The sequence below is a fragment of the Lutra lutra genome, chromosome 16, assembly GCF_902655055.1.
Source record: "Lutra lutra chromosome 16, mLutLut1.2, whole genome shotgun sequence".
Taxonomy (NCBI): domain Eukaryota; kingdom Metazoa; phylum Chordata; class Mammalia; order Carnivora; family Mustelidae; genus Lutra; species Lutra lutra.
In genome coordinates this window covers 22,825,671-22,837,545 of record NC_062293.1, presented here as the reverse complement: position 1 = coordinate 22,837,545, position 11,875 = coordinate 22,825,671, and the positions used below count along the sequence as shown (strand labels likewise).

General features: G+C 50.7%; 1 protein-coding gene across 1 annotated transcript in view; it reads right to left on the bottom strand.

The window, feature by feature from the left end:
- Window positions 1-8,104: 8,104 nt before the first annotated feature.
- The window catches only part of PLXDC1 (plexin domain containing 1), a 55,670-nt gene continuing 51,899 nt past the window's right edge, over window positions 8,105-11,875 (bottom strand). Inside the window, exons 13-14 of the mRNA XM_047708754.1 lie at window positions 10,674-10,834; window positions 8,105-9,441 (exon numbers count right to left, since the gene is read on the bottom strand). Of these exons, the coding sequence (XP_047564710.1) occupies window positions 9,322-9,441; window positions 10,674-10,834 (281 nt within the window). The 3' untranslated portion in view covers window positions 8,105-9,321. The remainder of the gene's footprint in view (window positions 9,442-10,673; window positions 10,835-11,875) is intronic.

The window sequence follows — 11,875 nt, the reverse complement described above, 5'->3', positions numbered from 1 at the left end:
AGGTGCATATCTTTTCGAATTAGTATTTTTCTATTTTTTGGGTAAATACCCACTGGTGGTATTACTGAATCGTAGGGTAGTTCTATTTTTAATTTTTTGAGGAACCGCCATCCTGTTTTCCATACTGACTGCACCAATTTGCATTCTCGCCAACAGTGTGTGAGGGTTCCTTTTTGTCTATATCCTTGCCAACACTTATTATTTCTTGTGTTTTTTATTTTAGCCATAGTGTAAGGTGACACTTCATTGTGATTTTTTTTAAAGATTTTATTTATTAATTTGACAGCAATCACAAGTAGGCAGAGAGGCAGGCAGAGAGAGAGAGAGAGAAGGAAGCAGGCTCCCCGCTGAGCAGAGAGCCCGATGCGGGTCTTGATCCCAGGACCCCGGAATCACGACCTGAGCCGAAGGCAGAGGCTTTAACCCTTTGAGCCACCCAGGCGCCCCTTCATTGTGATTTTGATATACGTTTCCCTGATGACGAGTGATGTTGAGCACCTTTTCACGTGTCCGTTGGCAATCCGTGTGTCTTCAGAGAAATGTCTCTTCATGTCTTCTGTCCATTTTTTACTTGGATTATTTTTGGGTTTTTTGGTGTTGAGTTGTACAAGTTCTTTATATATTTTGGATACTAACATTTTGTCAGATATGTCTTTTACAAATATCTTCTCCCATTCAGTGTCTTTTTGTTTTATTGATTGTTTCTTTTGCTGTGCAGAATCTTTTTATTTTGATGTAGTCCCAACAGTTTATTTTTGCTGTTATTTCCCTTTCTTTAGGAGACATATCTAGAAATTGCTGCTATGGTCAATGTCAGAGACATCATCGCTTATGTCCTCTTTAAGGATTTTTATGATTTCAAGCCTCACATTTAGGTCTTTAATCCATTTTGAGTTTAATTTTTGTGTGCGCATATGGTATAAGAAAGGGGTCTAGTTTCATTCTTCTGCCTGTAACTGTCTGGTTTTCCCAACACCCATTTGTTGAAGAGACTGTCTTTTTCCCATTGTATATTCTTGCCTCCTTTGTTGAAGATTAATTGACCATATAATCGTGGGTTTATTTCTGGGCTCTCTGTTCTGTTCCATTGATCTATGTGTCTGTTTCTCTGCCAGGACCACGCTGTTTTGATTTGCAACTTTGTAGTAGATCTTGATATCTGGGATTGTGATACCTCCAGTTTTATTTAGAGTAATCTGTTTTTAATTTAGGTTTAACGGGAACTAGAAGGATAAACTCAGTGCCTCAACTGATCTCTTACAAAACAGTCAGACTTGGGTATTGAACCCTTCAAAATTAATCACCGAGGGAAGCTGTCAGGGGTTGATTTCTGCAGGCTGAATCCTACAATATCCCTTTCTCATATTCTTTCTTTTCCCCCCTAAAGAACATGAAAATAAGTCTTTTGAAAATAAATATAGAAAGCTAAGAATGGAGAGGGAGGAGAAATTAGTTTCAGTGCCTGTTTTGGTCAGAGTCACGAGAGCCACCCCGTTGCAAGGATGTCTGTCAACGTCTATCCCCATCCTGGGGGAAGTGGGAGGCTTTCGGAGAGAAAGATGCTGTCTGCTGAACAGGTCGCCAGCAGAGCGCCTCCTTCTGGTGAAAACCATACCCAAACATAAAGGCAGCAGAAAGTGCCAGAAAATCCCATCCCCTGGCCGCCACTCTCCCCACCCCGCCGCCACCGCCCATAATAAGTCCCGCTGTGGTTAGCAATTAACAAGTAAAATTTAGCAAGAAAAAAAGAAGCCAAGGTCTTCCGCAGCGCAAGGTTTGTCTCCAAATGCTGGAATGTTTAACCTTCACAAAAGCCTGGTGAAGCAGGTGCTACTATTTTCTTTCTTCCTTTCTTTTTTTTTTTTTTTAAAGATTTATTTATTTGAGGGAGAGAGAGTGCAGTGTGCAAGTGGGGGAAGAGGCAGAGGGAGAGGGAGAGAGACTCTCAAGCAGACTCCCCACTGAGCAGAGAACCCGACATAGGGCTCGATCCCACGACCCTGAGATCATGACCTGAGCCAAAATCAAGAGTCACACACCTAACCACCTGAGCCACCCAGGTGCTGCCAGGTGCTACTCTTTCTACCACTTTCTTTTAACTAATGCTGCAGGCAAGCAAGGACATCGAGTCATGGTGTAAGGTCACAGAGGTGACATATGGCATCACCAGTGTTCAGCTCGGATTCGATAACATCAGAGCCCTTGGGCTTACCCACCACAGGTGTTAGCCCTGAGAACCAGCAGCCTGCGGGCTCTCGGGCTTTCTGTGTGGTTGTGGGCAAGTCGTTCCTGGCCTGCCCGGCTTTCACGGGCCTCGGTTTGTCCCTCTGTAAAACGAAGGGATTGGGGAAGTGGACAAAGCCATTCTTGTAGCCTGGGCTCACCTAGACAAGAACACATCGGGTAACAGCCTCCAAGATGTGTGGCTCAAAGGGTGGCAGGAGCACCCCAAGAGGGTTCGTTTCTAGAGGGCTAACATCTAGTGAACCAGGGGTCAGTCACTCCATCTGTGGGGCCTTAGAAATTGAACAGATTCCCTCATGTGCTTTGCACCTCAGTGGCTGCCTTGTAAGGGAGCGCTAACCACAGACCCGCCTCACAGGAGACAACCCAAATAAATCTTGTGACACACTGCCTGGCACCTAGTCAGCACTTAGTAAACGTGAGCTGCTACCTGCCCCCTCGTCATCTCAGAGGATGAAAGTAAATAGATCAGGGCTTTTGTAAGAAAGTCTGGCTAATTCCCAGTTTTGTTAGTTTTGGTTCCTCCTTCACCACGAAGAGGGCTGAGTGCTCATCTCTGGAGGCAGGAGGAAGAGCAAAGTCAGCTGGGCAGATGTGGCTCAGTCTGTAGAGGCCTTGCGGGAGAAGAGCCCCAAGGAACAGAGAGGGGTGTGGGCAGCTTGAGAGAGGGGACACCGTGGGCCCTGCCCTAAAGGGCAGGCTGCCTAGGCCTTGAGGAGAGGCTCTGGAAATGACTTCCGGTTCCTTGGGAAAGGGGGGGGTGTCAAGGCAAAGAGCTCTCCATTCGGCACTTGACTGACCACATCTGAGTTAGTTGAGAGCTACCTGTCTGTGAATTCAAAATGGGATCTAAACTGAGGGAACTGTGAGGTGGGTCAGTGGAAGAGAGAGGGGACTTGTTACTTCTGGAGGATTTTCAGCCTTTCCTCAGCTGGACACAGGGAGCCTTATATTATACCTTTTGGACCCTTGATCTGAAGAAAAAACCTTTGAAGAGGACCGACTGAAGCTAGAAGGGGAGGTTGGATTGTATGACTGGGAGTGTATATGCTGAAATATTATTGGCCTGCATTCAGATAGTTCCTTTTCGGTGCTTTTAACTTTGTGGAAAACTGTGGGCATGATTTACCTGTCTCTAGGGACCAAATGTAAAAATGTCTTACGAACATCAGAAACCTCGCCCCCCAAAGACTGTCTCTTTGGTTTCAGCAGTTCAAGTGAGGATTCCCCCTTCCCACTTCCCTGCTCTCCAGCCCCATCATGGCAAATGAAGTCATCAGTTGTCCTCCATTCAAGAAGGAGACTAGCACACAGGCCTGAGCTTCGGTTCTGTAAAGCTTTGTGGAGAATGCTTTCAAATCTTCGTGTGAGGGGGTCCCCGAGTTGGGGAGGTGGGAGCCAGAGGAGGCGGGGGAGGCAGGAACAATTAGGACATTTTTAAGCTCTTGGGACTGTGTAAATAAATACCTGATAAGCTCACAGTTTCAGGATCCAAGAACGAGGATCTGAAGTCATCGTTGTGTGTCTTTGTGAGCCTCTCTACTGGCCTGGGAGGACTCTGTGACTCCACAGTCCGCTTCGGGTCTAACTCTGGTCGGGCGGTTCTGGTGCCGCCTGGTGGTCCCCAGGGAACAACCTCAGCTGGGAATCCAAAGCTCTGGTTTTGGAGATTGTCTAGGCGACTTACTAGCCATATGACCTTGGACAAGTCACTTGATGGTGCCTGATGCGTGGTAGGTGCTTCACGAGTATGAATCAAATTAAGAAATAAACAAGTAAACCACCTGTTTGAACCTCAGTTTCCTTATCTGGGAAATGGGGGAATAACACCTCCCCAATAGGCTACACTCATGTAAGTAAACTTGCCTCCTAGAAGTGCTTCCCAGACTTTCTTGGGCTTCCCATGAGTTACCTGGGGAGCTCCTCAAGCACAGATTCTGGGTCGAATGGGCCTAACTTCTGCATTTTCTGCTAATCCTTTGGGGATGGTGATCCAGACCACACTTGGAGTAGCTACATCCAAGACCCTAAAGTCCTTGAAATTATTAACCTTATCTTTCCAGCCCGTGGAATCTGGACAGACTCCAAGGCTAGACTAACCAGTTGATCCAGGGTGCCCATCCTGGAGGGGTTTCCTGGGACGTAGGACCCTCAGTGTTCAAACCAAGAAAGTTCTAGGCAGACTAGAAAAGTTCGTAACCCCGTCAGGATAATGGACAGGAAAGGGCTGAGCTGCTGTGTGAACTGGGGGAAGAATAAAAAAGCAGGTGAGGCCGTTAGCTAAGGAGAGGGGCATCTTCCCACCCAGAGAAGTTGGGTGACTTGGCCCACATCACACAGCTTCTCAGCGATAGGGCTTCTACTGCTCCTGGCTTCTAAGCAGTTAGGCACCTCGGCACTTTCTGCACTAGTCTTTGCTGCCTTCTGCAACACATTCCTCCTCACTCGGCAAACACAGTGTGTTTATTTATAAATCAGCTTGTTTGGAACCTAAAATTTGGCGCAGCTGATTTTGGCTGTGAGGGGTTCAAATTTTTCCTCTCTTCGTTTTGGTCTGCTTTGTTTCGTGTTTTGTGAACGAAAAGCGCAAAGTAATAAAAGCACAATGAGGCCACTAGAGTGGTTTGACTGCGAAGCCTCCAGAAATGTGGCAGCCTCATCGTATGCAGATGGATTTTGTGTTTCTAGATGGTAGATTGGAAACCCGTGAGGTTTACTTCCAGTGATTTACAAACTTCAAATAAATAAAGAGCTGGGATCTCTTTCCAGGCTGTTTCTCCTGGAGGCAAGATGGGAGGTTGGGAGAAGCAGCCAGGATGGGCAGGTTGCTGGAGGCTGCTCCTAGGCTCCTTAGTCCAGTTCCTAAGAGGAGATGCTAGTCATAGGGCCAAGGCAGGAGCTACAATTTGCAGAATGAACTCGGAGTTCCTTTTTTTTTCCCCCCACTCAGGATTCTTGGCATTTTATTTTGCACACTGCAGAAGTCTTAGAAGAAAGTGGCTTTTTTTTTCTAAGATTTTATTTATTTGTCAGAGAGAGAATGAGAGGGCACAAGCAGGGGAAGTGGCAGGCAAAGGGAGAAGCAGCCTCCCTGCTGAGCAAGGAGCCTGATGTAGGGCTCGATCCCGGGACCCTGGGATCATGACCTGAGCCAAAGGCAGCCGCTTAACCAACTGAGCCACCCACCCAGGCCTCCCAAAGTTGCTTTTTATTATTAACACTGAGTATAAGTTCAGGTTTTTGTTGAGAGGTGGAGTGGGGGGAAAAGGGGGTGTAGACAGAGACAGAGAGAGAGAGAACAGAGAGGTTGGCTTCATTTTCTCTGACTCTACCTGGAGTGGATTCCCGAGGCCACAGAGTCTGTGGGCAGCTCCCGATCAGTGCTCTGTGCAAATCTGTCATCCTTTCCAGGACCGGGAGAAGGGAGTCTTAGCCTTGTCCACAATCACATGAGTGTTCAGCCCTTTCAAAACAGTGAGGTTGGGGCGCCTGGGTGGCTCAGTGAGTTAAAGCCTCTGCCTTCAGCTCAGGTCATGATCTCAGGGTCCTGGAATCGAGCCCCGCGTCGGGCTCTCTGCTGAGCGGGGAGCCTGCTTCCCCCTCTCTCTGCCTGCCTCTCTGCCTACTTGTGATCTCTGCCTGTCAAATAAATAAATAAAATCTTTAAAAAACAAAACAAAACAAACGGTGAGGTTGGCTGGCAGCTTTTGCCACTGCCTTAAGCCTGAGGACGGCATCAGCTTCCTCCGATGTTTTTGGCAATACAATGCACACGTGTGTGCACATATGTGTGTGCACACCTACATGTGCATATACACATGGGGATACTGTGCACAGGGGAGTCCTGATAAAACATACAAACTGAAAAATTTGCTTTCTGTGGTCCATAGAGAACATGGAACAGTGACCAAAGGACACTCTCCACATCGTCTCTAGGCTGAGACCCGAAAAGTGGCCTCCAGCATCGCAGGTCTGCTGGGGGGAGCGGGTGGTACCTGATTCTGGTGGGAGGGAGATGGCCAGTCACGTGAGCTCGGAAACCCCTTCTGCATTCCTGGTGTCGGGGTTGATGGGTGGGCTCATATGTCCATGTTCTAGAATCAGAAACCCTGAGACCTCACAGGACACGTCCACGCCCCTGGGTCAGCAGATGAGAGGAGCATAGGAGGTGCTCTCAGCCTGACCCCGGGCCCCCCTCATGTCTGGCCTCTGTGTTCCTCGTTCCTCTTCTTTCCCTCATGCTGGCTCTTTTAAGAGTTCTGGTATAAAGCAGAGCTTCCCTGAGAAGTTCTCACTTCTGAGTGCAACACAGACAGCCTCCAGAGCCCTGTTTCACAGGCTTGAAGTTTCCCGTCGCAGTGGTGAACTTTCATGAATCCCACCCTCCCACCCAGCAATGAGATCACTGTGAGGATACACAAAGGCCCCGTGTGGGAAAGGTACTGCCAGTCACTTGCTTTCCCTTGAGACTGTGCGTGCTGGTGGGGCGGAAGGTCCTGGGCGGCTGCAAGCCCTCTCGGGTTGACTGTACACATATGTGTGATATGACTTGGCCTTGCTGGACTGTCAGCCAGGTGTGGAAGGTTGACCGCAAGACCCCTGTGTCTTCTTCTGGTCCCTCATTCCCCAAGTGAGCCTCTCTCTCTAGCTACCCGGCGAGCCTGCTCTAAATGTTGGAGTAGAATTCCTGCATCTGGGAGACCCTTCTCTTGTCCCCAGTCCTAAGGGTAGCTGGAACCAGGGTTAACTCCATGAGATGCCAGGCTCTGTATCTTGGGAGCGCTGGGCTATGTGTTTTGGCTTGAGAAGTCCAAAGACTTAATATCCAGTGACACATCTTTAGCTCTTTTTGCTGTAAACAGGCCGTCTTTGCCCTCACCACTATCCTTGCTGGGGTCAGTCAGGCTCACTCTGACTTGGCAGAGGAATCTTGAGCTTTTTCCAGCTGCAGAGGTTACGGCAGAGGCCTCACACCTACCTACCTTCCTTCCTTCCTTCCTTCCTTCCTCCCTTCCAGATTTTATTCATTTATTTATTTAAGAGAGAGCACAAGCAGGAGGAGGGGCAGAGGGAGAGGGAGAAGCAGACTCCCCACTGACCAGGGAGGCTTTGGTGGGGCTTGATCCCGGGACTCCAGGATCATGACCTGAGCCAAAGACAGATGCTTAACTGACTGAGCCACCCAGGTGCACGCCCCCCCCCCCCCCACCACCACACCTTTCTTCCCTCTCAATGCTCTTTCCCTTCAGGATTCCAGAGCAGGGGGACAGAGCTCCCCCTGGGAAGAGGCTTGCTGGAGTTTAGGAGTGGGACAAATGGTGCTGTGCCCTGCATTTGGCCACAACAGGAACTGCCCCACTGGCCAGTTTCGACCCATAGAGGTCACAGACGCTTTGCTAGTCAGGCAAGGGCAGAAATCACCCTCCTGCCGGCCGGGAGTGCTGGGAGCCCAGATCATTTCAGCGCCTGGCTGCTCTTCTCTCATTAAGACAGCTCGGTTACAGACCTTTCTGTCCTTCAGAAGCTTGGAAAGAACCCTATTCTCTTGGCTGAGCTGTTTTCTGTGTCTCACATTCTGACCCTCCCCATAGCTCTTCCTTGTCTGGTGTATGAAAAAAAAAATACACACACACACACACACACACAGCCAAGTTCCAGCATGTTTCCCACTCAGACTATCAATAGTGCCCTCACTGCCGATAAACCACGAAGCATCTGGAAAACCATGGGTCAAGTGTTTGGATGTGTCTGGTTATTTGCGGACTCCCTACCCGCCACCTCAGGAGGCCTGGTCCTTAAACTGACTTCTTTCTTTTGCAGTGTCTCCGGTGACGTGCATAAAAGGGCGTGACTCAGTGGGGATTGATTAAACATTTATTTGCTGCTGATATTCTTTACTCTGAATGAGGTTGAGCTATAGATTTTAATTTTAAAATTCTCTTCAGAAGCAGCCCCAACTCATCCCTGGGACAGAATTCCCTTAGAACCAGGTGAAGTTTGGGAGCCTAAAGGCTTTGTTCCAAAAGCTTCTAGCAGAGCTGGGCGGTTGGAAACGACTCTCCAGATCAAAGTTTTCCACAGAAAGTCCCTCCTTCCCACGCCAGCTTCCTCTGTTCCCATCCCTTCCCGCAGCTTTGCTCCTTGACAGAATTCAGCGGAAGTTCCCTGCGGAGTAAGTCTCTAGAAGTCCTCCTTCCACCCTGTTTCTTCTCTTTAATGGCTATAAAAATCCAGCTCAGAGGAGGAAAGGTACTAGTCTGGCAGGCTCTGCCTTTGAAGGTACTTCCTGGCGCTGACAGAAGGACAGGCCGCGAATACCAGGGACACGACATGTGCCGTCGGAGTCTGGAGCCCCACACCAAGATGCACCCGTGCCCGGTAGGGCTGACCAGGCCAAGGCTGGGCCGCCATTGGGGTAATAAAGTCCATGAGGTGGCGGGTGGCACACACGCTCCATGTAAGACTGGTTCTCAGCAGAAAGGGTAACTCTAGGGAGTAAGGCCTAAAAATGCAACTTTCCCCCCACAAGTTCTTTCCTCTCCTGGCATTTGCTTTCCTCCAGTGAAGACATTGCCAGACAGAGCCGTCCCTGTGTTTAGCAGATGGCCGGAACGTCTTCAGACTTCCAGAGCTGCCGAGGCTGGGGCGATATACACTGAATCCATAGCCATGAGGACCAGCTCTGGAGTCTATGGACCCTGGGATGTGACCCCAACCTAGAGCCTTGCTCTCTGTGTCCTGCTGAAGGGCGTTAGGTGCCTCAGGTGGGAAGGGCCGCTGGGGCAGGACCACCGGGGGCGACCTTCGAGAGACCCTCACATCAAAACAGGATGAGATTGGGTTGTTGTCCCTTAAACACCTCATGGGGTTGCTTTTCGGGCCCCTTGCCTCAGTATGTGGTGTGCGATGGGCAAACTGGGGCTCTGGCCCCGGAAGCCAGGGTCTCATCTCCATCTTCCCAGCCAGAGCAAGTTCAGAGGAAGCCGAGAAAAGTCACTTCACTGATTCGCTTCCACTGATCTTCTTTGGGGACCGGGGGTCTTCTTTCCTATCCTTCCAAGGGGAGGCCCGGTGCCCTCAGCACTGCTCAGCCTCCACGAAGCCCTCCTTCTCGTGGCCCGAGGGCTCGACCTCCGTGTAGGTGGAGTGGTTGGGGTGGTTGCGGAATCTCACTGCTGGCCAGTGGTGAGGTCTCCGCTGAGGGGGCGGGGGGCATGACGCAGAGTCAGTGGGCGTGCCCTCACCCACCTGGGACCTCCCCCCAACCTGCCCCTCCCCCACCAGGGACAGTGCTGAGCACAGAGACTCTCTTCTCAAGGGCACTGGGGGCCTCCTGTGAGCTAGGTGGAGTTCAACCCCCCCGTCCAGAAGCCCCCCGACCCCCCCGGTGGTGATCCTTCCACTGGTGGGAGCCTTGCTGCAAGCCCAAGAAGTCTGAGAGGAGGTCCTTTTATCCCTCACGGCAGGGACTCCAGGACAGGTGAGAGCCTTTAGCGATGTACCTAGCGGACTCCTGAGATTGCAAAAAGTGAGGCCGTGGGTGAGAGAGGGAATGATCCGGGAGGCTCTGGAACTGCCAATATAACCCTCCGGACAGGGTAGACCCTGCAGACAGCTGGGGACCTTATGAACATGCACCTTCCTGGGCCCGTTTCAGACCTGCCCCATCAGTGTTTGTGTGGCTGGGGGTCTGCAGTTCCCCGGCGGTGATACCCAGGGAGGCTAAAACTTTAGGCTGACGGGTTAGGGCTTACAAGAAACAGGGGCTTCTAAACAAAGAGGAGGAGACCCCCTGCACCTCTGGGTGATCCCTGTCTGGGAGACTTACAGAGGCAGCCTGGCTGGACCACACGCAGAGTTGGGGAGGAGCGGAGAGCAGAGGATAGGGCCAGGAGCTCATGAGCCCTGTGGCCCAGGGAGAAGGGGGCTCTGGCTCTTCTGAATTCCGAGACATTCCAAACCCTAGCACCCTCAGTGAAAGTTCCCAGAGAGAGCATCTCATGATTACTATGTCTTGTCGATTCTGACCTAAACACCCACACAGCAGGCAAAGAGGCAGAGATCTCTGTTCCACTATGGCTTAGAATAAGCAGCTGGCCTAGAAATTGGGGGGTGAGAGACCACAAAGCATTAAAGACTGGCTGCACAGTCCCCAGTGATTTCTCTTGCTTTCCTCTGGGGGCTCTTCTGGTTTCACCAACAGGGGAGCGAAAGGCAGACGGACAGGAGGGGGACAGCACTCCTGGGGGGGAATTAGGTTGGGGGGGTGGTTAGGGACTCAAAGGATGGAGTCAAAGATGGTTCCTCAGGTAGGAACAGGAGCCGGGCCGGTGGGGGAGGGATGAGGCGGGGAGGAGGAGGTGCCCCACGGCTGGGGAAAGGCTGATGCGGAGGCAGACGGCGGAGCTGGGCCCAAATCCTACACTGACCTCGATGAAGAAGAGCGCGGCGTTGGAGGTGGGGTGGCCGTTGATGTAAATCCCAGCCAGGACGATGGCTGCCACCAGGAGGACCGCTAGCACGATGCCCACGATGGTGCCCAGGTGCACGGGGGGGCCCTTGGTCTTGGGGGACAGGTTGTTCTGAAGGCCTGTGGAGAGACCGTTAGGGTAGGGAGTGGCTACCGGGGAACCGGGAAGGGAGGGCCACGAAGTCCTAGGTCCTAGGTTATCAAATAGAAGTTCTCTCCAACACCCGTGCCACTTAAACGCTTTTTGAGAATTCTCATAGGTTATATGATGGTGAAGAGTTTTGGATCTGAATATTGCTCCCTGATTCAAATTCAAGTTCTATGGCTTATAAGCTGTGTGACCTCAGGCGAATTACATAACCTCTCGGTGCCTCACTTACAACTCTTGTAGAGCAAGGATCATAATGATTACCTAATCATAATGATTATAACCCTAAGGGTTAAAACCAGATCATTCGCGTCAACTGCTGAAGACCAGGGCTGGTGTCTCAGATGACCTCAGCTATTTTGATAACAAAATTACCATATTTTCACCTGTCACTGTCTGCTACCAGACTGTGGCCTTCTGGAGGGCAAGGACAGTGTCTTCTTATTCATCTCTGTGTCCTTAGCTCTTAGAAAAGATGGCGGGCCCCATGGTAGGAGCTCAATAAAAGAGTGAACCCAGTCCTCCGAGGGCTAATAAACCAGCAGGCAATCTCTGAGAACATTCTGAGCATTTGAAATACATCCCACGGGGAAGGCTGACTATTGCTATAGACTATCAAGCTGGAAGGTCATCTAGTCCAGCCCCTCTCTTGGATGGCTGGAAATACAGACAGGTAAAGTGATTTGCTCAAGGACAGAGTCAGCCAGCCGCTGACAAGCCTGTATTCCCATATTACCTGGGGTGGCTACTTGCCTCTTCTCCCTACCCTACAGGGATGTGCAGATAATGGAGTAGAAAAGACTGATGAGCACATAAGCAAAAGAAATGCCAAATCCTTTCCTACAGGGGTCGTGGGTGGAAGAGGAATCAGCAGGAGGTGGGGACTTGAAACACACATCCCCATCATTGTCCTCCCCTTCCCTTCTCCTCTGCCCTGTCCCAGAGTGGGTGGGGATGTGGAGTTGTGGGGGGGGGGGGGGATCCAGTGCACCGTTAGTGCCCCCTACCTGCCA